Genomic DNA, 25688 nt, shown 5'->3' with positions numbered 1-25688 from the left:
CATAATTATCCTCTCACTTTTTCCCCAAAGAGCATTAGTGCTCAGAACTGTGCTGCTGCTCAGCCAATTATATTAATGCTGTGAGAAGACTGATAGGGCCGGCAGCCAATCGCTGTGCCAGGTCACTGCCTGCTGACGGGTAATTTACAATTATCAAGCAATTAGCAAATGAAGTGAAAATTCAACACTCATCTCCACATAACGCATAATAACTCATTTTAAAATTAAAAATATGTTTTAATAACTTCATTTTGGCTACAGCTTCACAGAGAAAAATAAAGCTTCCTATTTTCAATTTCTCCTCCTTTTACAACTGACAAAATGATTTGCTGTCTCAATCTAGCAACCAAATATACTGTTTGACATTTCTAAAGTAAACAATCTCTTCTTTACAAGTATCTATTTAACAACTGAAAATAATAAAAATGAAGACTGTTGATGATTATTCACCTAACTACTATATTTGAAACTGTTATTTAATTAACCACCTGATTAGCATTCTGTCTTGGTGGATGGGTGATAACAAGAATTAGCCAGGCACCTATCTGCCAGGGAGTTCAAAATTTTGTGGTTTTCCTCTATATTTAACAATAAATGACATAAAAAGGCGAATCTGCCACTGGGCAGTTGCACAAAACAAGTGTTCTCTCCCATTAACGATCAAGTTATTACTCAGTTGTGCTCACAACAAAGTATAGAGCTCCCACTGCCTACACTCACATTCCTAATTTACAAAAAAAAAAAAAAAAAAACAAAAAAAAACAAAAAAAAAAAAAACAAAAACAAACAGTAAAACATAACTTCTTGATACACTTGGTTCATCCTTGTCTGTGAAAAAAAACCTACTGTATCTTCTTTAGTATAAGGTATGAACGTTGAAATTGACCTTCTTTAAAAGGGTAGGAAAAAGGCAGAAGAGGTCACTGTCAACAGTGAAATTCTAGTAGATAAAAGGAGATTCTTTCTCTTCTATGTCCTCTGATATACATATAAAAAAAAATCCTGACTTTAAAGAGTTGGTAAAGGAAAACAAAATATGAAAAGTTACAGACTCCTACCAAAGGAGGAGAGAGAAAAAACAAAGAAAAGAAAACCAACACAACAGCAAACAGCTGATATAAATATGTAACACTTGTATGCACAGGACAACACCAGTCTTGGTACACTGATGTCAACTTTAGGTTTTCATCTTACATTTAAACGAATCTAAGATAGAGAGAAGAAGAATTTAAAAAAAAACAAAAAAAAAACAAAAAAAACCAAAAAACCAACCACAAAACCAAAATAGAACCCATAAAAAACAAATACAAGGCTAAAAGATGTCAATGAGGGAAAAAGAAAAAAAAAAAAAAAAAAAAAAATCAAACTGATGGAATCTGACATACTCCTCACTCCAAAAAGATACAAGCAACAAACAAACAAAATTCTTTTCTGACTGTATGGGGTTTCAGAAAACAATCATGCTGTCAACGTAATATATTTACTTTTAAAACAGTCCTTCACCCCCCTTCTGCGTAAGAAATACTTATTCCTAATTTTTTTTTTTTTTCTTCTGCCCTCTGCATTAGCACGGTGTCAGAAGGGAAGCGAAGGAGAGGAGGGAAACCAAAGCAACACAGAAAAATCCTCCACAAACCTGTTGCTGTGGATACTGCATTCCTGCCATGGCTGCCGGGGCCCGGCCTTGCATTCCCACGGGATAGCGCTGGGGGCCGGGGGGGCCGTACGGCTGCCCGGGGTAGGGGCTGCTCTGCTGCGCCTGAGAGTGGGGGTTATTGCCCATGCCGTACAGCTGCGGTCTCTTCATGACCATTGGATCCATTGGGCTGCCCTGTTGTTAAACACAAAGAAATACTTTAAGACACGGGGGGAAAAAAATAGGTCAGACTAGCCATGCTTACCACGGGCCAACTCTACACACGTTTTCTCAATGCTTTAGGCATCAAATATTGACTGGACATACAAACAGGCAAAGTGCCATACTCTGGTTCCCATAATAATCAGATGAGTTTTTGAACTCTACGTTTGGGACTTCCATTTGCATTTTAAAGATAGTAGTAATAATAACATTGCACTCAAACTAAAGGTTGTCTCTTACCTACAGAAAAACTGCCCAATAAATTTCAGCTTAAGAAATAATTAAGTATACTGTTGTAAACTGATTAGCATTACCAACTTTAATGTTTAAACATAAATAAAACCATGTCTATCAAGAGAGACACAAGTAGTGGACAAGCCACTTAACCTTGAGAAAACATCTGGGTTTTTACCCTGAAAAAAGGAAAAGTGAAAGAAAATAAATTCTCCAAGAAGTGCAATGCATACAGAACGCTGTATTTCAGTGCTTTCATATTGCTATCATGTGCATTAATAAGTTTCCAGATCAAAAAGCAAGTCATAAACCACATTTTACATGGAAGTTTATTTGCCTCCTTAATAGACCTCAGAAAATCCAAACTGCAATCACTGATGGAGGGGGAAGGGAGGCAAGGAAGGAAAGTTTTATTTTTAGACTTTTTGGCAGCACTTACCAAGCACTGTAACAGCTTCAGGACAGGTGTCAACCATTGTGTGGTATTACTCTCATGTTTTATTACTGAGGACTAACCGAACCAGAAAAAATATCATACTTTGTCAAGCACAGCAATGTATTGTTAATATGACATCCATTTTTTAATTCCTGAGTGCTGGTTATATTCACAGAAGAAAGAGGGGTGAAAAAATAAAAAAGCTTTTAAAAAGCCTATCACAATCTCATTTGCATGAAAGAGACATATCTCCCCCCTCCTCCTCCCAAGGAAAATGACCTATTAATTCAGTCAGCCAGCCCACCCCCCACCAGGAGCAAGATTCCTTCCCATAGCACATTTTGTACATGTTCTCCTACAGCGCACTGTTGGCCAGTTTCATTTTAAAGTCTCCTACATAACACAGCTTCTACAAGTCCTTTCTGGCTATTATATTCTGATGTAATAGTTATTATGACAATTAATTACATTCCCCCCCTCCCATCCCTGTTTCTTCTCATTACTGCTGTTTGTACTACTAACACACTATGGCTTTTTTCTCCTGTACACACGAAATACGCACTTTCCAACGTAGCCACTGCTTAATGAGCTGTTCTCACTCTTTCTTTACTGCACAAGTAAAAAACTCAAACCTTCTTACTTTTTTCACACGCTCTCCCCACACTTACCAATACTGATTTGCCAGGAATGTCACCCAAGCCGAATAACGTATTCCAAATGTGGACACACTACACCTGAGGAGGTAGAAATGATAACCACCACCTCCTCCTCCTCACACAACAACTCCATTCACTTCAGAATAGGACTGGCCTTTTTTGCCACCATAGCTAACTGCACATTCACTTCTAATTTTGGGTATTACCCAACAATTTTCCCTTTATTATTTGACTTCTTTGTGGCCAGATTAGAAGTTTCTATTTTTCACCACTAAATGTTCCTGTGTAATTTACTATTTATATTTAATACTTTTCAAAATCAATGGTTTCCCAACCACTTCAGGCCACCTGACCCATAACAACACTCTCATTTTAAATTTTTTAATATTTTTTTGGCCATCATGCACCCTCACTATGCTGTTAACTAAAAACAACACAAACACAAAGGTTCAGTAGATGAACTAGAAATTCCTTTTTACAGGGTGCTGGGGGCAACATAAATTTCCTCTTATAGAGAATATACGTTTTAATGCTCTTTCTGTGCATCACCTGTCGTATTCCTCATCTCAAATATAAATCCTTGTTCAAAGCACATCTTGAGTTTTCGTCACAAGATTCTCGTGAAGCCCAGCAGCAATGTTCATTGCCACCATCTTCTGTTTCAGGGTATTATTTCCAGGTCTCAAATAACATTTACTCAAATTCAATTTTAATTAATTTTGAGTGTAGTGTTCTATGTTCCGCATCCGATACTTTAGTACTATTATAAACAACGCAGATAGTTGCACAGCTAAAACAGTATGACACCTTCCATTATTAAGACTACTTTCAGGTGTGTATAAACTTTGCCAAACTTCAAGCATTTAGGCTGAGATTTTCCAGGCCATATGTATGCCTGAGGCTGAAATTCTCTGGAAAATTCAGCAGAAACAATTCAGCTATGTCTTAGAATGAGGTCACAGAAAAATATATCGTTTATGTTCTTACATAAAACACTTAAAAATACCTCTTGAATACCATGCTTTAGGGCAGAGAATTTTAATTTGCCAGGGTGACACTGGACGTTCGGGAAAGGTGAGGTGTGCAAGAGAGCACACCTGAATGTCACCAGACCATGAGGAGCGTAGCACAGCGAGACTCCATCGGAGGAGTTCACAAGGTGTACAGAGATGGCCTTGAATTTGCCAGACAAAGAAAGAGGGACAGTGGGTTAAAAAAAGCAGCAGAGACAGAAGTGAGGCGGGAAGAGTTGAAGGGAATTCGAGGAAACAAAGTCAGGAGGTGACATGGATACAGGTCGAAGAGTCTCTGTCCTCTGGACTAGTGACCTCCAACCAGTGGAGGTTTTTTGTGTGTGTTAGCAGACCGAGCCTCATAGCCACTTCATCCTTCTTTCCCTTGTTCTAACCAGCCCACTGTCTCTTCGTCTCTCCTTATCTTTTCCAGGTGAGGGGCTCTTCTTTCCTTCAGGTGACATCCCTCCACTTCAGAATGGCAGAGAGATAAAGAGCCTGAGATACTGCTGTAACTCCGGTCACCAGGGACTGCAGGTGACCCACACAACACTGAAACCGAAGGGGCTGTGGTCACTGGCTGTGGGTAACAAGGGACCTGGGCATACTCAAAACTTAATGGGGACACTGCAAGTCAGGCATCGGGATGAGGACTGGAGATAATCAGTATGAGAGGGCAGTAAATATCCCTAGGCAAATTACTGGGTCAACCCAGAGAGACCCACCCTACTTGACAGAGCTGCTTGTTCCCTTCTCCTCCCTCCAAGGTCTCAGAGAAAGAACAAACAGTAGAGTCCTCTGATCACCTTTAGGGTTGGAGAAGACAGACCCAGCGAGGAATCCCCTCTCCCACGCACTGGCTGGTCCCTATAGAGGGTGGCAACTCACCACTGCTATTCCTGACTCCCTTCAAATTAGATCCCAACCATCTGTGCAGTGCAGCTAAAGGTGAAGACATCTACCAGTGACTCGGTGGCTGTCAACATATTTCTGCAAGGCAAGACAAAACCAAATAGCTAGCTCTTCCCCAGGTTTAAGAAACATTACCTCTGCTGAAGAGCTGTTGGATTTAAGTTTGTCCTTGCAATGTTAAATGCGCCTCCTTCATGGATATAACTGTATCTGTCTTTAAATACAAGGTCACACTTTTGTCCTCACAGGCCTGCGCCAGGGATCAGGGGACAGCAGTGCAGCGAAGGGGATGCTGTGTGCTATAGGACTGCATGCTTCACTTATCATACGGGTAGTGAGCGAAGTAGAAGATGGTCTTACCATTAAGGTAGCTGTACGTAGCTCAGGCAAAACTGGAGTTTGCCCCTGCACCTGCCACAGTTTTTCACTAAAACAAAAAATTTTTAAAGTTTACCAATTTAGCGCATCCCTCATTTCCTGACTTGAAATCATGGGATTTAAGCTGCAGGAAATGCTGCATATCTAGAGCTGCAACTACTTTTGAATTTGATGAGAGATGGGCTTCGAAGGTGTTTTCAGAAGCTGTGTGTTTCAGAAAATTTAATCTGCAGCCATCACAAACAGGCCACCCAAACTTCCTACAGCAATGCCTCAGTTTCCCATCTGTAAAAATGGGAGGGGGAAAAAAAAAAAGTATCAGTACCTCTTCACCACAGAGTTGATTTTAGAATTTAATATCACCGTTATCAATAACATAAAAAAAAAAAACCTGTCTAACAAGAAAACAAATTTTGTCTTCAGAACAGTGTATGGTGAGAAAGACCTGGAGCCATATACTTAACATAAAGAAAAAATAGCTGCTCATTGAGTGCTGTGTGTCCCATACACTGGAGGTAAATATTATAACTTTTTCCAACTTCAACGCATGCAGTTTTCAGCTTTAGCATTCTTTTAAACTTCAAGTTTCATTTTTATAGCAAGAGTTTCTTTCATCCATGACATTTTGAAAAGTTATTTAGAAGGGGTTATTAGTTGAGAAATCTGTATTAACAATCTTATCTGAAGGTTCCTTTAACATTTGAGTTCAAGTATTTTCTTTAACATCAGTTCCAACAGTTTTCAAAAGACAAGTTTTGGGTGACAGGATGATTATGACAAGTATCAACCTCTTCACGCTGTACGGATCAACCACCAACCCCTCCACACCTGCTTGCTAACATTTACCAGAAATTACAGCATTGCTGAAACTGCATCACTTTCTTCTAAAACCCAGTGAGCATGTACAAACACGAATGAGTATTGTGTGTATTTTCACATCTTCGATGCCTTTACTTAATTCTGTACTGCAAAGTTTTAATTATTTTTAAATTTTATTTTAGTGCCATTGCAGTCATCAATATCCATTTGTTTCCTTTCCTTTCCTTTACAGAAGCGTCCAATTTTTCTCTAGTGCTATTTCACTCCCAATATACACATTACTTTTTTACCAATTTAGCTAGTGTTTGCTCATGCTATTTTTTACTGCCATATTCTGCCAGGCAAGCCTGAATGGATTCTGCCTTTTGCTTCTGATTCCGCACCTCCTCTTCAACTTGCTGCATTTCATTTAAACTTTGCATAGATCTGCAGTTCTCAAAATACCTCCGTCTTGTTCTTTGCTTCAGTCCACAGTAATATTATAATTTATAACCCTTTTATTATAGTGCCTATCTTGTGTCAGTATCAGATTCATTTGCACATGTACTATCAGGCTTTGTAAGAACAGAGCATTTCATAAAAGTCCTTGCCTTGTGAGCGCATTAAAACATCCAACAGAAGGTTTGGTTATGATTTAAATAGGGCCAAGGTTTCATTCCCAGTTTTTAGATTTGACAGTCCAACCATTAAGGCAGGACACAGAAAAGTCTACACTGCCTACAAACAGTAGCTGACAACCTCTTTCTGTTACCTGCTCCTTTTTTCAATGTTTTGTGTAAAAGAACACAAACTCGGCATTCCTGCTATAAGCAGGAGTGGGAAAATTAATATTCTACACCCACTTGTAAACTCTTTATCACCACCACTTCTGCTCTTCTCCAGGCCAAAACAGTGAAATACATCACCTCACCCTGAAGTACCTGGAGATTCAGTTTTACCTTTTCTAAAGTGGAATTAAAAAAAAAAAAAACAAACTACCATTTTCTCTCACTATTTAATGAGTATTTTCCCAGGTATCTTCTCACCACTCAGATCTGAGGCAGGGTGCACACTAGAATAACTTGAGCAGCAGTCTGACCAAGAAATACTGTCTCTTCCTCTTGGGACATTTCTGATATTACGTATGCATTATATATAAATACACTATTAAGTTATCCATTCATGTTTCACTTCTAACACCAAAATCTTTATTTGAAAGGCATTTATGAATTGTCCCAAAATATAACTCATCCATTTAAAGATGCCACAAAGAATCCCACCACTGAAGTCTCGAGGCAGGGAGGAGTGGAAGACACTTTACAAAGGTCACAGTGGGATTCAGATGTGATGGTAGAGCTCTTACACAAGGCAGAGTTAAGTCACTACAAGACAAGAGTATTCACATGAACTATAAGTACTCTCCAAGTGCAAGTGTGATTTTTTGTTTGTTTAAACAAAAAAACTGAAAGCAGCATTGGTTTGGCTGACAACAGCAAACCCTGCAATTTAAAGGGACTATAAGCCACAGTGCATCCCAACAACTAATGCTACATCATTTGTTCCTATAACAAAACAACATGAACTCAACACTCTCAAGTAAGCTTGCCCTCAAACTCCTAGAGCTACTGAATACAATAACTCTTTGTTTACTCATTGATCTGCAGCCAAAGCTTCTGTCTCCATATTTAAAAAAAAAAAAAAAAAAAAAAAAAAAAAAAAAAAAAAAAAAAAAGAAAAAGAAAAAAAAAAAAGCGCCTCTTTATTAATACCAAAGCCTTGAAACCTCATAATAAAGACAGCTGACAATCAGTTACCGACATTCCAAGAAAGATGGGCATGGAGCTCTCAGCTCTAGGTCAGGCACCAAGTTACAAATTTATCGCTAGAGATAATCACAAGTATTCACTATAATACAATGACACAGCTGGCATGAGGACGCAACTGGGGAAAAGATAATCCATTCCTAGATAATGCCATCATTTGTATGAACATGTACAAGGACTCCTCAGCCAACATTTTTACACGACAAAAGCGTGAGTATCCAAACACAACTCTTGTTACTTGTGTTTTAAATATCCATTTAAGAAAGATGTAAACAACAATTTAAGAAGTATTAATGCACAGCACTAAATTCTGACTTACATCATTATTAAAATCTGAGAGGTGACTGGCAAGTATGCTTCCTTTTTTTTAAAAAAATGGGAAGACTAGTGTCTGTACTTCACGAAAATTTAATTTTATAAAGTCAGTTGTGCAAACACAATAAGGAATAAGGAGTAAGCAAAAACAAAGAGCCAAATTCAACATAAGCCTACGATGAAGGAAAATTCAGTGAATGAAGAAGCATATACTAGCAAAGATTTAACAAAAATAGCAATTTTCCTGTCTTAAAGGCTCTGCATACTGTCTGATTTCAGCTGCAGGGAGACATCAGAAACATAATTTCCCCCACAAAAATTAATTCAAAAGGGGAAAGAGAAAAATCAAAGTTATGCCCCACCAGAAATCAGCTACTCCTCCACTAGAACATTTACAAATAATTATACAAGTAAGTGTGTCTGGGGTGTGGGGGAGAAGGATGTATGTATGCCTGTTTTCCAGTCTTCTTCTGGGTCTTCTCTAACACAATCTGAAAACTGTAAGGTCAGCAAGTCAGCCATTCTCTACTTACTATTTTGTAGATAGATAAACCTAAAAGACTACCAAAAGAACAAAACACATCAAAGATACTAAAGAAACCTCTTTCTAATGAAGTATACACAACTAACCTCTTCAGTTGCCACTATGAGTGCACACAAAGGTTAAGACAACATCAAAAAGCAATTATACACATTTATCACACCTGATGGCCAAAACAATTCTATGTTTCTGACAAGTTCATATGACTATACAGCTCAGAACTGCTGCCCTTCAAATTGCCTTTGTCACTGTCAACTGCTGACATACAGGTAATACCCTGATTGCTCTGAAATCAACTGAAGGTGTGTCACCTGTCCTCATCACACGTGAACATCCAGCCATCTTCTCTAACCCACTTTCCTAATTCCAAGCTTCTTCCAGGACTACTCAGGAATTACCCTCCCATCTCTATACTTGTTTTTGCCAACTTGGATGCTCCACACAGAGAAGACCACATTTCTTTAGGCATGCAGAAGCCCTACCCTCCTAGCAAAAGTACTCCCCAGCCAGCTGGCAGTAATTTCTAGTGCAGCAGAATTTAGGGGTTCTTACAGGTATCTTCCAGCAAATCCATGACCATACATGTCACTGATTCCAGCTATTTTTCCTATTTGCTGGCAGATCATGGCCACGCTTTAGCTACTTCACCCACAGTCCAGCATCTGAACTTAAAACGGTCCACGTAGGGTAGTTTTGCACCAGTACAACAGCTTTGGTAGTGGAGCATGCGAGACATGGGCACAGTTCTCAGTCTGCCATTTCTGCTACCAAAACAGTAACCCATGGCAGGAGAACAAGACAGATAGTGAGAGAAAACAGTATCTTAAAGTTCTCAGGCTACATTCACCAGAGGATGTCTCACAGCCCTAAGGCCTCTGCAGTAGCCAACACTATGGCTCAACAAGCAAGAGAAAATCCATTCATAAACCCAGAAAACTAAGTTAAAAAAAGAAAAGCCCCACCCAGAATACCAGTTACTTGTATTTCATCTGGCAATGAGGTTCTCAGCTTCCTAGATAAGTAAACACCTTCACTCACTGTGCATGGCTGCTGCCATCTGGAACTTGAAAAAAATTCCCTTACCTACTTTGTACAGCTCTTACACAAACACAGGGTTAGATGGATAGAAAAGGATGTGCTAAAAATAGCATCCGCCAGGCAAGGAGCAGAGAGCAGCCTCGAATGGAACAAGGGGAGCTCAGCAGGAAGGCTCCCTGCAGAGAAGTACTGGAGTAGGAGGGGAAAATGCAGAAAGTCCCGAAAACTACTAAGTGATCAGGGGGGGATAAATGAAAGAAATCCCACATCCACTTCAAATTTTTAAGAAAAATCTTCCTAAATCTAATAAATATTCAAGTAGATCTGAATACGCTTTCTCAGTTACTTGATTTTATTAGTAAAAATAACATTAGAAGTTAGATATATTTAATTGCTGGAAAGAGTACTAGCTGAGAAAGTGACATTATGGACACTGGGGAGAACAGTGTACTCACAAAAAGGTATAACCAATCACATCTAGGTCACAAGCCAGAAGTACATACAGTTAGCTGCAGATTTTTTCCACTCCAAGCGATATATATAGTTCTATATTAACACACACACACACAAAAAGGTATGCTGGTCATATATCCTCAACATTTATGGCAAATTATTAATCAAGTCCCACCTGAAACAATTTGTTAAATTGATTTTAATCACTGGGCCTCTCATGTGAAGCTTTGTATAATCAGCATTTCATTTACAAAATTAATTGCCTGATTGATTCTCAAGAGGCAGTAGCTGTCATTACACTGCTGTCATAACTTTTGAGTAGGGGTGTCACAACACTGAATTCTGACAGTATGAAGAGCACTGCTATTTAAAAATTGAGGGCGGGGAGGTAGGGGGGAAACAAATATAGTGATTTCACAGAATTGCTCTTTCGCCCGATAGAATGTTAAAACCATTTCCCAGCCGTTTCAGCCAGCCTCCCCGTTTTCCATTCATTGAATAATGTGCTACTCAGCTATTCAGTCTCGTCTCTTAGAGGCAGGTTCATTTAATTCAATTTTATCATAGTTGCGGTTGCATAAAATGAGTTTGTTGTTGAATATACAAAAGATTTAATCACAGGCTGCTCTTAAGCTTATTTGTAGAGCAGAGTTTGACTTTCAAACATGTAGAACTTTTCTTCCACATCCACAACCTTCTGGAAAACTAGATTTATTTTTTGTTTTTTTTTTTTTTTTTTGTTTGTTTGGTTTTTTTTAAGCAGAGCAAAGCAAACCATAACTTTACAGAACTTATCTACGAGCTCCTTTAGACAGCTTTTTTCCTTCCCTGGTATTTTAAGCCTCAAAGCCCTGCCAGAGTTGGAAGCAAAGCTCCTATACTTGCTGTAGCTACTTCTATACCCCATCGGTACTACATTCTTGGAAAAGACCAGTGCCCCAGAGAGGCAGCGCAGGCCAGCGGGTAGGGCACTGAGTCATAAGACAGGGCTTCTATTCCTGGCTCAGCAGCTGACCTGCTATGCAAACATGAGCACAACACTTCACCTTTCTGTGACTGGGTTTTCACTCTCATAATAACAAACATTCTATGCACTCCAAACAGGGAACAAGACATGAAAACTTTGGGGAGACTGATGTCAGTTATTATCAACAAGAAACAGGACTAAGTCAGAAACAAGAAGGCTAAAGGAGGGGGAAAAAAAAAAAAACAACACCTCTACAAGGTTTCAAAAAGGAGAAATCGCATCGTAGGCTGTAACAAGGTACTCAAAAACTTCCAGAAACCTAGCTTCAAAAGGAAAAAGGTGTCAGGAAACATCCTTTTTAAAATAAATAATAAAAAACTCCCCACATCTTGAGTTTCTACTAGATCACTTGGAACAGTATTAATGCCTTTGAGAAAATGACCTATTTCTAAGATAAGTCCAAAAATAAGCCCCTCAACTTCTCAAATTCAACCTTATGCACTAGATTTCATCAAGTACTCCTGAATTAAACGTATTTAAAATTTCTAGGCCATGCTCAGAAATTACACTATTTCAGAAAAAGCAAATGACACCTCTTCAGAAACTGAATTCTACCTACTGCTGCCATTTGTAATGGACCTCACCAGAATAAATCAGAGTCCACACAACACTAGAATCTATCAGATTCTCCAGAAAACACAGCCCCCTCTTCCATTCCCACCCTACAGCTCTTACTCTTTCCCCCCGAGTGTTGTCAAAGATTATCTTCCACTCTTTTCTTCAAAGTGCCCTGCCACTCTCTTCCAGGCACACAGCATAAGTTGCTTTGGTATAAAGACTCTAATGCAGTTTTCTTCTATTTTTGCAGGTCTCTGAGTTCATGATGAATAAAATCAGGAAAAAAAAACAAACAAACAAAAACACGAACAACAAACCACTTACAACATAGATAGGATACCAGGATAAAGAGGCATAAAAGGCTAACAGAATGGAAAACTTCATCTGGCAAATAAAAGCAATTAGCTTCCCTTTTCCATAGCCATAATGTGAGACTGCAACTAACAGAAGTTCAGAAAGTTCTGGCCACACTGAGAAATAGCTGCTGAAGAGTTTCAAGAGCTACATTCCTCTGCCACACCAGGAAGAAAAGCAGCTCAGAGAAAGGAGAAAAACCAGTCACCCTACTCACACCAAGTGATAGGAGACCGGGACATTAAAAACAAGTGTAAAACACTGACCTTCTGTATTTGTTGGCTTCTAGCCTCACCGCAGGTAGCTTACTCATTAATCCAGCATCTTCTCTTTTCAACCTTTTTTTTTTTTTTTTTTTTTTTTAATTAGGTAAGAAATGGTCCAATGAAATAAGAAAACAGGGGAAAGCCCCTAGCTAGAGCCAATATATGCAAAATTCCTAAAGGATATATTTAGGATCAGGATAATTGGAAGGCGAACTCAGCTCTATAACAGAAGCCCTGTCACTTCTTCAACTGCCAAGAAACTGCTTCACTTGTAACATATTTTCTATGTTAAAACTGTTTCCTGTAGAGGCTGAAAAAACTTGGTTGTAAATAGTGCAAAATATTAATAGTTACCTGGAAACTAACCCGTTCATCTTTTTTTACCATCGTTCTGTAACGGTCTCTATATCGTGTTGGTTGAACATCACAGAAATCCTCTGTCCCAGTTAGAGACACACCAGCAGTGTCAGCTCAGTCCAAAGGTCAACTAGATACGGATAATGAATCTGGGGCTAGACACCTGTATTGTGGAGCTGGAGTAACAGAATTTCTGTGAGTACCTTCTTGCGATTATTTTTCATTTATAATGATCTTCCTCATCAACACTGACGCTGTCAGGAGCATGGAACTAACTTTCTGGGAAGGAGCAAAACAAACAAAAATTCACCAGCAGCAGGTGATTTAAAGCATTAGAAAATAGCTTTTTTCAGTAGTTAAAATAAAAATTAAAATCAATCACCAGAACAAACTACAGTTATAAGTAGAAATTTTCATTATTGATTGAAAACATCTAATAGTTAAGTAATAAATTAGAAGAAACGGTAAACTGAAAGTCAAAGCTCTTGTATTACTTGAGAGAACAATGTGATTGGAAACCATGAATTTACACACATCCCTACATTCACACCAGCTCTTCTGTATAATGTAACTGATTCCCAAGTATCATTTTACAATTCTGATTAGGTCTTACAAAAATCTTGTTTATTAAATTGCTTTCTTTAGGCATGCATAGCTGCTAATTTGTTTCCAACTAAATCATGTATCATCTGAAAAAGATTACATTGCAACAGCAAAACAACACTCCTGGGATTATGCTTCATCTGGATTTTAGAATTAAAAGGACAAATACTACAGGAGTTGTAAATTTCCCTTTAAAGGCAGTGGTGGTGGTGGGAACATCCTGCAACAGGGTAATTCCAGAACTATTAGTGGACTTAGCATGTAGCAGCCATACTAAGAGACACATACAGCAAGTCAAGAACTCAAAGTATTACAGGATCTGTTCAGCTTTAAACTTTAATTTCTACAAGAAAAAAAAAATATTGCTCTTTAGATCAACATATACGTATTTATACAAATATATTTTGTAAGCAACAGTAGCAAGAAAAATAAAAGCTCTGGTGATTTAAAAAGATTGTCAGCCATAATAACCATGGGGTTTAAACAAACTTAAAAGTTTGCAGAGATTTTGGAAGAACTCTACAGAGCAGACCTCCCAAAACATGTCTGGATATTAATATAAAGTTCCCTACGGTTTACTCGGGGAAAAAAAATTCTGACCTGGGTTTAAATCAGGTCAAATTCTGGTTTAACCCTACTGCCTTCACCTACTTCTCACTCAAAACTGGAAAAAGTTGCTAAATCTTCACTGCTCTTTTTGCAATCACAACAAAAGGGACAAATCCTTCCACAAACACTGGCAGACTATGAAACATCCTAGAGCATGTCAACAAGAAGGAACACGTGTATATAACACATGCACGTGGACAAGTGCAGAAATAGGGAAGTAGGATTAATCATGGGTACAAACACCTCTGCAAAGAATTATCCTGGATGTTCAGAATTAAGTGCATGGTTTTAGTATAGCTACTACCCAGAACTTACAGTTTCTATACAAAGAAGGCGTGTGTTTTCAATAAATTATCATAATTTTCTTTTAATATCACACCATTTAAAATTAAATTAAAAATCAACATGTGAGACATATCTGGTCTCAGAAATATGAAAGCAGGAACACTGACCCACTTCTTCAGTATTTCTCATCCAAACCCCATCATTTAACAGGAAGCCTGACTATGCCACATTTGTAGAATTTCTTCCCCTCTCCCACAGCAGAAACCCATTATTTTCAAATTCTGTCTGCCTGAAAACTCTTGGCTTCTTTCCACTTCTATGCCCACCTCTTATTTCCCAGTCCTTAAGAGAGTCCACATCAGCCACCATGTGAAAACACCAACACAGCTTTCCTAAAAGCACTTCAAAGAAACTCGTTTATTTGTTAGAGAGGATATTCAGGACTAATGACCTCCCTTTGGGCACAACCCAAAATACAGTATTCCCAACTTCCTAAAATTACCAAATCTTAAACAGAATTAACACTTGGATTAAATGGGGGGGGGGGGGGGTGTGGGGGGTGTGGAAATGAGAGAGAAGGAAATGAGTGCCTTCATAAACACTAAAGCAGTACAGGTATGGGGAATCTTTCCTGTATGTCCGAGTAAGCTATTTCTGAGGGTAACAGCAATTTGAGTATATTTACATCTCATCTTTCTCCCTTCTCCAAGGCTGCAACTTACAGCAACCTCTTCCTGCAGCTGATGAGGGCTGAAGACAGTTCATTCTGTCAAAATCACTTGGCCTAGTCAGAAGAGGTCATTTAGCAGCAAAGACAGATGTTTCTCAGCTGATATAACTAAAAGGCAAAATAGAGCAAACAAGCCCAAAGACTCATTGTAGCAACAGGGTATCTGCAATTCCAATTTTAGGTATTGTTCAATTTTAGAAAGATGTTATTCATCTGACACTCATTTGCAAACTTCAATTTAGGATTAAAGAGCTGCAGATACCATGTGTAAAATTCTGAAATGTACGTTCTATTTATTCTTCAAAGAAAAAAGATCTTTTCTTAAAGCCACATTACTCACTTCATATCTAACCTGGCATTTCAGCTAAACCCAGCTTTTCTGCCAAGTACTACGATTCCTTGAATACATTCTTCCTCTTCTCCCTTTACACTCCTACCCCTAGTTTTTTTGCTCAGCTCTTTCATACAAAAAGAAATTCAATAAAAAAAGGAAAACTGAAACTGATTATACACCAGAAATACCGTTAAGTATGAAAAGGAAATGCTACACATTTTTAAACTAAACTGCTCAATGCCCAAGAAGATGAGACATTGGTTACAAAGCTAACAGAAAAAGAATTATTTCAGGAAGAAAGACACCAGAACAACAGACTACCAGATAAAATTAGAAATGGGCATTAAACTCAGAACTAGACAAACATCATTACACTATTTTGACAGAAAACAAAGTTTCCAAAATCCAGAAACAACTCACATATTTGAAATAATCCTGTATTAATCCACATATCCTCTCACACCAATTCTGTGACAAGTTCAGCTTGCACAAAGCTTTGGGGGGTGGGGGAAAGCAGATGTATAAGTAATTGCTTTCTGCTCAATCAGTTACTACTACAGGACAGAGCAAGATCTGTCACGAATGGTTTAGGTGTGCCTTATCCTGTCTCAGAGCAGAGGGATGGATTAAATGACCTCCTGATGTCCCTTCCAGCCTTGCTCTTCTATGATTTGGAGATTATTACATCATCTCTATTTTATTTTAAGACTTCTCCTGTTTCTGCAGTTTGCTTTTCATTTGAAGCCATAATCCTCAATTTCTAGCACAATGAGACAACATGGACATTATAACACTACAAACAAACTAGAAATATTGATAAAAGAAAATTAAGAGGGAAAAAAGGTATTTTCAAGCCAGCCATTTCATAAGTAAAAAAGATACGCAAGAAAAACTGTTTCTAAGGAATTTATGTTGATCTTTGCAGAAACAGCCAAAATACTGTACAGAAATGTTTACATATTCCTATTTTGGGGGAGGTATGAAGGTAAGGGTGAGATATGCTGCATTCTAAGCATCGAAGGAGATACAGGCAAAAGAGAACCAGAGGAAATGCCCAACTTCAAAGCACTGTCCACGTAAATACCTTGCTAGGTACCCCCCTTATGACTGAACCAGGCAAGAGATACCATCCTTACAAAACATTATCTACACAGGATCACCCTTCTTCTGACTACATCACATACTGGAAGAGCACCTGTACCCTCCCCTCCCTCTGCATCCAATTTGAGTTGCTCCTTGTACAACTTGTGCCTAGCAAGTCAATTATAGTCCTAACTGTCTTGTGTAAAGACCAATAAATTTCATCAATTCTCCAAACAATTAACATTTTTGGAAGCATTTTTTTCAACTTCATCAAGGAAGCTCCTCTCTGTGATCCAGAGATGCACACAATTAGAGCCATAGCACAACAGAACTGGAGGAATAATGAGAATCAGGAGACAAAAAGTGTCCAACACAGAACTCATTAGACAGCTAGAGACTACTCTACCTGTTGCATTGTACACTGCATACTTGTAAAACCACTGGCGGGGGTGGGGGAAGGACCACAGATATATCTCCAAGCAGCTAGGAACGTGAAATTTTGATCCCTTTTTATATCCCATTGTTATCCACAACCCAGGAAGCTGCTAATTGGCCTAAGTAATTGGTTTAAATACCCAAGTCCCATTATAAAAATATACTATGAAAATTCTTAGACACTTATCACAACCAAGAAATTCTTAACTAAAGTTCAAAGCTGAAAAGGCACTAGGGACTTGTCTACACTGAAGGAAAAAAATGCATAATTATACCAATATAACTAGCTCAGTGTGGAAACTTACTCCAGTATAAGAGTACCCTTTCACACTTAAGCTTACGTGCTTTGGAAGCAGACTATGATAAACCATGAAAACTCTTATTCTGGTATAAGAGTGTCTCCATAGGGAGTTATATTGGTATAATTATAGCATATAATTATAGCACATAGTTGCACCGTTAAATTTCCTTGTGTAGACAAGCACTAGGTGCCCAGTCCACATATATTTTCTAGAAAAACAAATGGTTATCAAATTCCAATAGAGGCGCATGAAATACTTAGCTTTTATTTTTGTTTGATGAACCTTCTTCATTTTAAAGTGATGAATTACTTCAATTAATCTTCCTTGAAAATGCTTTTCTCTCTGCTGTCCTATATGGTAATAGATTATTCTTCTGGTGGAGGCATCATAAACTAACACTTTGAGAATGGCTGCGATATCTCCCACACTGATTTAGGCTCTCATCATATAAAGCAAGTGGTGAGAAATCAGGTACAAGGGAAGAATAAGGTGCTGTTTACACATCTGACTGTTAGACTCGCACCTTTTATAGTACATCCCCAGCTACTTTAAACAGTCAAGTGCTTCAATAATTTAGTCTCTATCCTTCTGACAATTTCATTCTCACCTCATTTGCTATAGAAGTTAAAACATTTCAGTCAACCCTGAGGAAGCCATGCTTCCTCCTCCTCCCCTCATACACACTGGAGGGAATAAAGTACATCTAAAAACCATGCCAGTAGTTGAGCTTCAAATTATAAAAAGGGAACCATAAAAGATATACAAACTATAAAACTACAAAAGACTCTTCAGAATCTTTTGAAAACAAGCATCTTTTCAGAGGATATCAATCTCAGAAACCCAATCTTAAGCCAAATAAATTGCCACCGTCTGTGAAAAAGATCCCTTAAAAAGGGAGCAAACAGAAATACCAGTTAAAAAAAGTAGAAAAGTGGAAAGTACTGACACCCTGCCACAAAGATGCCAGTAAAATTATTAATAGCAATAATACTTCAGTTTGGGCATTTTAAACACTCAACTAAGAAAGGTTAAGTGACCCTGAAGATAATTAAGGGATTACGGTAACCATTCTGCAGGACACAAAATGTGGGTTTTCCTCTTTAACCGTTGTGTAAGAAGTTGCATTGACAAAAAGAGCTGTTTGCAGGATAGGCAGGCATCCCTGTGTTTTCTTCTGTACTTCTGAATGATTTCATCCCTCGGTATTACATCCAGTTTTGTCACTCTGGTTTTGGAATACACCTGCAGCACGCCGAACACACCTTCTTTGCTCCCACAGACACCAGCTCCCTTGGCGGCAGAGATCCCTTGGCCGGGCTGCCCCTTCCTTCCTCCCCACGCCCAGCACAGCCCCTCAGCCCTGCCGAAGCGCTCACCGGGACTGCCGCCCCGCGTGATGCCCCCCGGACAGACCCTCCGGAGCGACCGGCGGGAGGGCTGCCGAGCCGCGGGGAGCACCGGCGCGGGGCCAGGAGGACCGCCGCCATGGCAGCTCCTTCCCGGAGGCGCCCGCTTCGCCGCAGCTGAAGGGCCAGCGATGGGCAAGGAGTTTTCAATGGACTGTGAAACAGCACGCGCACGAGAAAACTGTTGCTCTATTTCCAAATCAAAAGCTTGCATCTCTGTACAGAAATTGAGTACCTAAGCGTTAAGGTCAACTGATCTGGAAATTCATCCTGATATTTTCAAATTTGCCGCTACACCTCCTGTCTGCAAATACGCTTGAAAAGAAACAGTGACAGTTCTCACATGCGAAAATTTAACATATCAAAAGAAAAGCAACAGCAGGAAAAAATAGGAATAGGTATCACTAAAAACAACAAAAAAGAAACGTATCAAGCTTAACAGAAGATGGGTATTAAAGCCAATAGTTCTAATGGGTTACCAAAATAACGAGAGGAAGGTTAGTCTAAAGCTCCAATAGAAATCTAGGGTCATTTGCCTGCATGATTTGAAAACACTATAAATAGCGGATGGAATTAATTTCACCTGCCTTTTGACATCTACACCTGAGCTTATAAGCTTAGACCTTCTCTAGAGCAAGGGGAAAAACATGTAACTTTAGGAGCATGATTCATTAGACCTGCATTACACGTCTACTTTAGGATAAGATGATTCACACCAAGAAATGACTATTTCTTTACACCAAAGAGAAGAAAAGCCCACACGAAAAGATCAGGTACAAATGCCTACAATACATATGGTTAGATGAGTCCCACTCTTGAAATCCAGTATTTCAAAGATACTGAAGGCTTATTTGGCCACTGCAATCAGAGCATTCTGTATAAGTATCTTGGCAAGAAAAAAAAAAAAAACACCACACACAATAACCAAAACACATTTTACTCTCTGCCTCAGCTTTTTTACTTTTTAAGAGGCGGATAACAATGATTTCCTGCTCCAGAGAAATGTTGAGAATTCAATGCCTGTCATTTCTTACAGAATAATTTTACACTCAAGATACAGTCTCATGATGAGTTTAAGCTGATACAAGCCTGTACCACCATCAAAAGGGCTGTCCTGCCCTTACGCCCCCACTCAGCTGAACTCCCCCCCACTCTCCCCTGCCTTACCTCAGTGCTGGAAAGATTTTGCTGCAAGTCAGATCAGCTCAATGATCTGGCTGAAAGCTAACCATTCACACACAGGTTTTGTTTGGCAGGATTAGTTTTCAGACAAATCGGCAAGCTGATGCGACTCACCTTATGACACAAGGGAAGCAGCAGGGAGCTGACAGAAGGGTGGGACTGGTCTTTTCAGCAGAAGTGAAGTCTTAGATCAGCTTCAGAGGACCATTAGACTCACCCTTTGGTGTAAGATCTTTTGGCTACACAAAACTCCTCGAAGGGTGCCCAAGGAGTGTAACAAAAAGCTACAAAAAAAAATGCAGAGGTAAACAAAAAAGGCTTTAAAGTTTTCTTCAGCTTTCCCTAAAAAAATTCTTTCTTGATATCAACACAAAGGGCATGTGTCCATTTAGTTCAACACATTTTCCTATACATTTATGTGCAACAACCTTTCTCCTGCAAATTTGCTCTTTGTTTCAGTCCCTGATCCTCAAAACTGAAGAATAAAAAGCTGCCTTTTTGAGGAATACCCACTTGGATCTTCTGATGAATGCCTACAGAATAAACTTGATTTTAAAAAACATCCCTTGCTTTTTCCCAAGCATTTATCTAAAAAATGACAGACAAAACATGCTACTGAATGCTCAGTATCAGATAAATGTTTGGAAAAAAATCTAAGAATAAAAAAAAAGAGTCATATTCATTGTCTCCTTTGGTATACGATAGTATATGTAACCCCACTTCTGGGGAGAAAAACTACATTTCTATCTATTCCTGGTACCCTGACTGAGACAACTTGCTCGAGTAAGACAGGCAACCATATGCAAGTTCAAGGACTTCAAGGAAGTAAAAGCGTCATCAGAAATCGTAATTATTTGAACTTTCTGTTATGATGCCATAACCAGATGCAGCCTTTAACAAAAGCATCTACTTTCTTCCTACATCTCTTCAAGGTAGACATTAATCCAAGGAAAGAAAAAATTTAAACTGAATGTTAAAAATCAGTAAAGAGAAGGAACAAACAGCATAAGTCAGACTCAGCTCTTTCAAATCTAAAAGATGAGTAACTATCACAGGTAAGTCTGAGATTTTTTTTTTTAAAAGGAACAAGACAGTTGCAACCAAATATCTAGGTGGTCTTAGAGACAAAGCAATAGAATTTGAAGACTACCATGCAAGAAGAAATTGGCCTTTGTTGTTTGAATTCCTAAGGTATTTTCCCAGAACAATGGAACCTTAACTAACTTTTTTAACAGGCTTCATTCACCATCTTAACAAGCTACATCCCCACAAAGAAAACATGACACGGTGGAGTAACAACCAACCACTGTTGGCAGCTTGCTTCTCTCTATACCCCCCAGTCTTCTGAGGAGAATTAAAAGGAAAAGAAATCTATGAAATTAAATATCAGGTACTATAAAATTGCATGGAGTGCACCTAGCACAACACATTCACTACTTAACATAGACAATTTCACGCAAAGTGTTTCCTCTCCTCAGTTCCTGTCTTTTCTACACTTTCCATATACACAGCAACACCACACTTTAATTTTCATGCTGACATCCTTTCCAATATCTTTCAGGCAAATATAGAAAGAGATATTTTTAATTACAGCTGCCATGCCAGATAAATAGTAAAGAAACTGTGCACATCAACATTACAGCTTGCTTTTGTCTCCTTTTTTTGTTGCCCTCTCTTCTCTTCTATGTCTGCTATTACTTAGAGGATCAGCATTAGAAGAATCAAAAAAAAAAAAAAAAAAAAAAAACCAACAGCATCATCACCCACAGATAACTACTTATATGATTCCTCATATTACATTGCCAAGTCTTGCCAGGATTTGGGAGCTTGCTTAGTTGGGTTTTTGGTAGCTTTTTTTTTTTTTTCCAAATGCAACTTAACCTCCCATCACTAGAGGAGCCTACCCAGGAAGCTGGCTAGCAAAGGCACTGTCCCTGCTGTCCTTCTTTCCCCGACAACTTTTGTGCACAGATTCCTTAAAGGACAGAGAAGAGCAAATGCAAGTCAGAGGGAGGGATGGGTACCAGAGTCACTCAAAAGCTATTTTCTCCCTGGATATATGGTCACACTACTCACTCTCATCCAACTGTAAAATGGCAGAAGACAATAAGGATGGCTTTTCCATCACTCCAATGATTTGGAATGTGAGAAAAATAGGAATTTGGAGGTAACATTTAAAGAAGGGAAAAGTAGTATCACAAGACAAGGGAACAAAAAAAGACGGTGATGTTTGGATAAAAGTAGTATAACTTCAGGAAGGAAAGAAGTGAGACAAATGAAAATAATCCACAAATACATCTCTCCCTGCAGGAGAAAATACAGAGGAAAAGCCTTGAGCAATCATATCCCACAACAGAGCTGACACATAATAGTGTGAGTATCTCCAGAAAAAGTAGAGGAACACATCCACCATTCTGCCAACCACGTTAGCGAAGTAAAAGCTCACTCAGGCCCTCCCTGACCATCTTCCTAGTAACAAAGCCTGTTATTATTATTGTTATTAAAGCGAGCTGTGGAAGAACTAAAAGGAGGAAATGGGGGCTATGCAAAGTCTTCCTGGGACAGGCAATCCCTCTCCACTGCTTGTTCACAAAGCGTTGCATTTGGCAAGTTCCTCGTAAACAACCAAAACCCTAAATGCTACCCCAATATACGAGACAATCAACCAGTGTACTTAAATCTGAAACTTTTTGAGGGTCTCAATTCATCCAGAAAACATTCCAATTGTCACCAGCATTCACATATAAAACTCTTGACAATTTAGGCTGCAGTAGCCTTCAGAGCCCTACCTAATTCTTGGAAAAATCTTTTTCTTTATTTATAAATGTTGGCAACTATGGCAACACACTGAGCACTTCAATACGACTGTTCTAAAACACCATACAGTCTACTTTGGGTGCTGCCCAATCAGCCCCTCCTCTATAAAGGAAGAGCTCAATTAAGTTGGGAACTTTTCTTCTGAATGATTTTAAATGGGTTCTTTTCCTTGTGGTTGGATCTCAGTTAGTATAATTGCTATTTATATCAAAACATTAAAAGGTCTGGTTATGGGGTTTATTAGAAAAGCAAAATGTGTTTTTAATACTTAAAAAAAAACCACAACAAAATACTTTGTAGCACTATTTTCCCCTGTATTTGCATACCACATGTTCAACAACAAAAAGTATTCTACAGAAAGTTAAAAATCTCAAAAATGTCACTGAAGTAGTAGCTCCTACAGTTTGTTAGTGGTGAAAAAGGGTTTTGTGCCAGGATGGAGGGGACTATCACAAGTGATGGGTGCCAGCTACAGGGTTTAGAAGAGAAAAAAAATATATATTGTAAACCAAAGTATAACATACAAGAAAAACAAATACAGTATCTCTTTAGTAGCGAAAATACCATTTTAAATGTAAAAAAAGTGTCACTTAAAGAAAACCACTGGAAATAGTCCATGCAACGTTGTTTCGAAGATGCGAGGACAGAGCGTTGATCGGGAGAAAACCTCCTGCGACAGGCAGCTAATTGACACGCAGTCAAGAACTATTGCTCAAAATAAACTAAATATTCCCCAATCTTCTCCCTTTCCACTCAGGGCTCCCGCAGGTGAAGCAGTGCCTCCCAGCACGCCACTGGAATCCCATTTCCTTGCATTACCTCTGCTCAGGTCAGGGATGAATGGCTGTCAAATTCCCTGAGGAATTAAAAAAAAAAAAAAAAAAAAAAAAAAAAAACAACACACAAAAAAAAACCCCACCACACAAGAAAAAAAAAAAAAAACAAAAAAACACAACACCCTTTCTTCCTGAGGCAGCAAGTTTCAATGGAGGGAGCACATGGCTAATCTCCATATGTGAAGGTCAGGGCACTCCAGCCGGGGAGGTGAAGAATGGAGCAGCTCACGTAAGGGGCCGCCTCGCACGCCCTGGCCTGCTGCCCGACAAGCGAGATTGTTGAAAAGCAATAGATAGCTTCTGGCAGCGGCAAGGGGAAAAATATTTTGATCATGTGACGCTATACAAGCTAACTAGTTTGCTTCATGTGTGAAACTTTTACAGACGCTACAAATACCACGTTTGTAATCAGCCCAGAACCCAGCCCGCTCTCCTCTCCTCCCCGGCAAACCTCCATCGCCAGTCAGCGTTTCCACAGGCTGGAAATTCCTCAGTCGAGCAAAACTTCACTCTAAAACACATTACGGAAAACAGAACACAACCAACTAACACCTATCTATATACTCCTGGCACATTCCATGACCGCTAAATACAGGGCACCATGAAGTTACCTGCCTCACAGAGGTCTACCTTTCTGTTTACAGGGAGGAAGGACTTTCAAATATAAGTAAAATTGCAAAGATAAATTATTTTGCTACTGCTGATACTCAAATAAAGCAGCCTCAAACGTACCGACCTGTAATTTTTCCAGAAATATTTCTTTAAATAGCCTCTATGCATGACCATCTGTAAATATCTTAAAACAGCCAAAGTTCTAAAGAACATGCTTGTGTTTCTTGATTTGGGAATTTCACACTGCTAAAAAACACTGAATTAGGGAAAAAAAAAAAAAGAAAAAAATCACAAAGCCACAATTATTTTCCATAAATCATGCCTGAAAGTAAGACATCAATACTACCATTTTGTATAATCAGAATATCCAAAATAATCACAATATAAATTGCTATACAAAAAAATACAGAACTCCATATATTCCACCCAAATCAAAGGCTGCAAATAAACCAGCATATTCCTTTGATGCTGTCAAAACAAACCTCTTTATCTTTATTTTTAACTTTAAAAGAGTAAAATTTAAGAACTACAAATCCCGTCCTTGTGCTTTCAAAAGAAATTTTCAGAGCTGATGTTTCAGTACCTTGCTTACAAACAAGTAAGTCTGACAAGCTAACCAAGTAACACGATCAACGTTGGGAACACCTAGTCTCAGATCCCATCCAAACAAATGGAGAGCGGAAGGTACAGTGCAGACTGGATGCCTTCACACATAACAAGTATTTAGGCTGCCTATTTATTCTAGATGACACTGTAATTAGAACTACACATTAAACTCAAATAATTAAATGAGGCAAATATAATCCTTATTTTAACCTACTGAAACCAACGTATCCAACAATGAAACCAGCTACCTTTAGATCATACAGTCAGCAGACAGCTATCCAGAATTCCTGCACCAATTCTTTGCTAATACCATTTTCCTGAAGTCACATAATTTACTTACCATGGCTGAATTCACTGCTTGTGTAAAGAAGGCACTATCCCACTTCAATCAATCTGTGAATTAAGCTAGGTCCACACTGGGAACAGCACACATGACTACAATTATGTTTTAAAACAGGATCTCTCCTTTTGGGATTTTTCTGAACCAATTTTCTTTCTTTACTCAAACAAACAAAAAACAACCATGCTCAAACTTCAGGTCTTTCTGTGAAAGCCAGCTGTACCAAGGACTCTGCTACGAGGAGACAGCCCCTGCTTTCCTGCATAACACAGACCACTTCACACTTTTAAAACGTGACCAAAACATGTTGTGGAACTATCTACCTTGTGAAAATCTCAGCAAGTTACCTCTGTCTTCACAGCCATACCTATAAACCCCTCAGGAGAGGTTACTTATAAAGGCTGTTATTTTGCCAGTGCAGATACACTACCACCCTAATGGTAAGCTAAATACAAAGGGGTTTGCCACAACAGCAATTAGTCAAGGATGCA

At 38.8% G+C, this 25688-nt stretch overlaps 1 protein-coding gene across 6 annotated transcripts in view; it reads right to left on the bottom strand.

Moving 5' to 3' along the window:
• Positions 1-25688, bottom strand: part of ARID1B (AT-rich interaction domain 1B) — a 332937-nt gene that overhangs the window by 297568 nt on the left and 9681 nt on the right. For all 6 annotated transcript variants that reach the window (XM_033011608.2, XM_033011610.2, XM_033011612.2 and 3 more), the window contains exon 2: positions 1637-1831. In XM_033011608.2, the coding sequence (XP_032867499.2) occupies positions 1637-1831 (195 nt within the window). The remainder of the gene's footprint in view (positions 1-1636; positions 1832-25688) is intronic.

The sequence above is a fragment of the Tyto alba genome, unplaced genomic scaffold (genome assembly GCF_018691265.1).
Source record: "Tyto alba isolate M040663 unplaced genomic scaffold, T.alba_DEE_v4.0 Super-Scaffold_22, whole genome shotgun sequence".
NCBI lineage: Eukaryota > Metazoa > Chordata > Aves > Strigiformes > Tytonidae > Tyto > Tyto alba.
The sequence above is the reverse complement of the archived record's forward strand: the minus strand, read 5'-3'. Positions and strand labels throughout refer to the sequence as shown.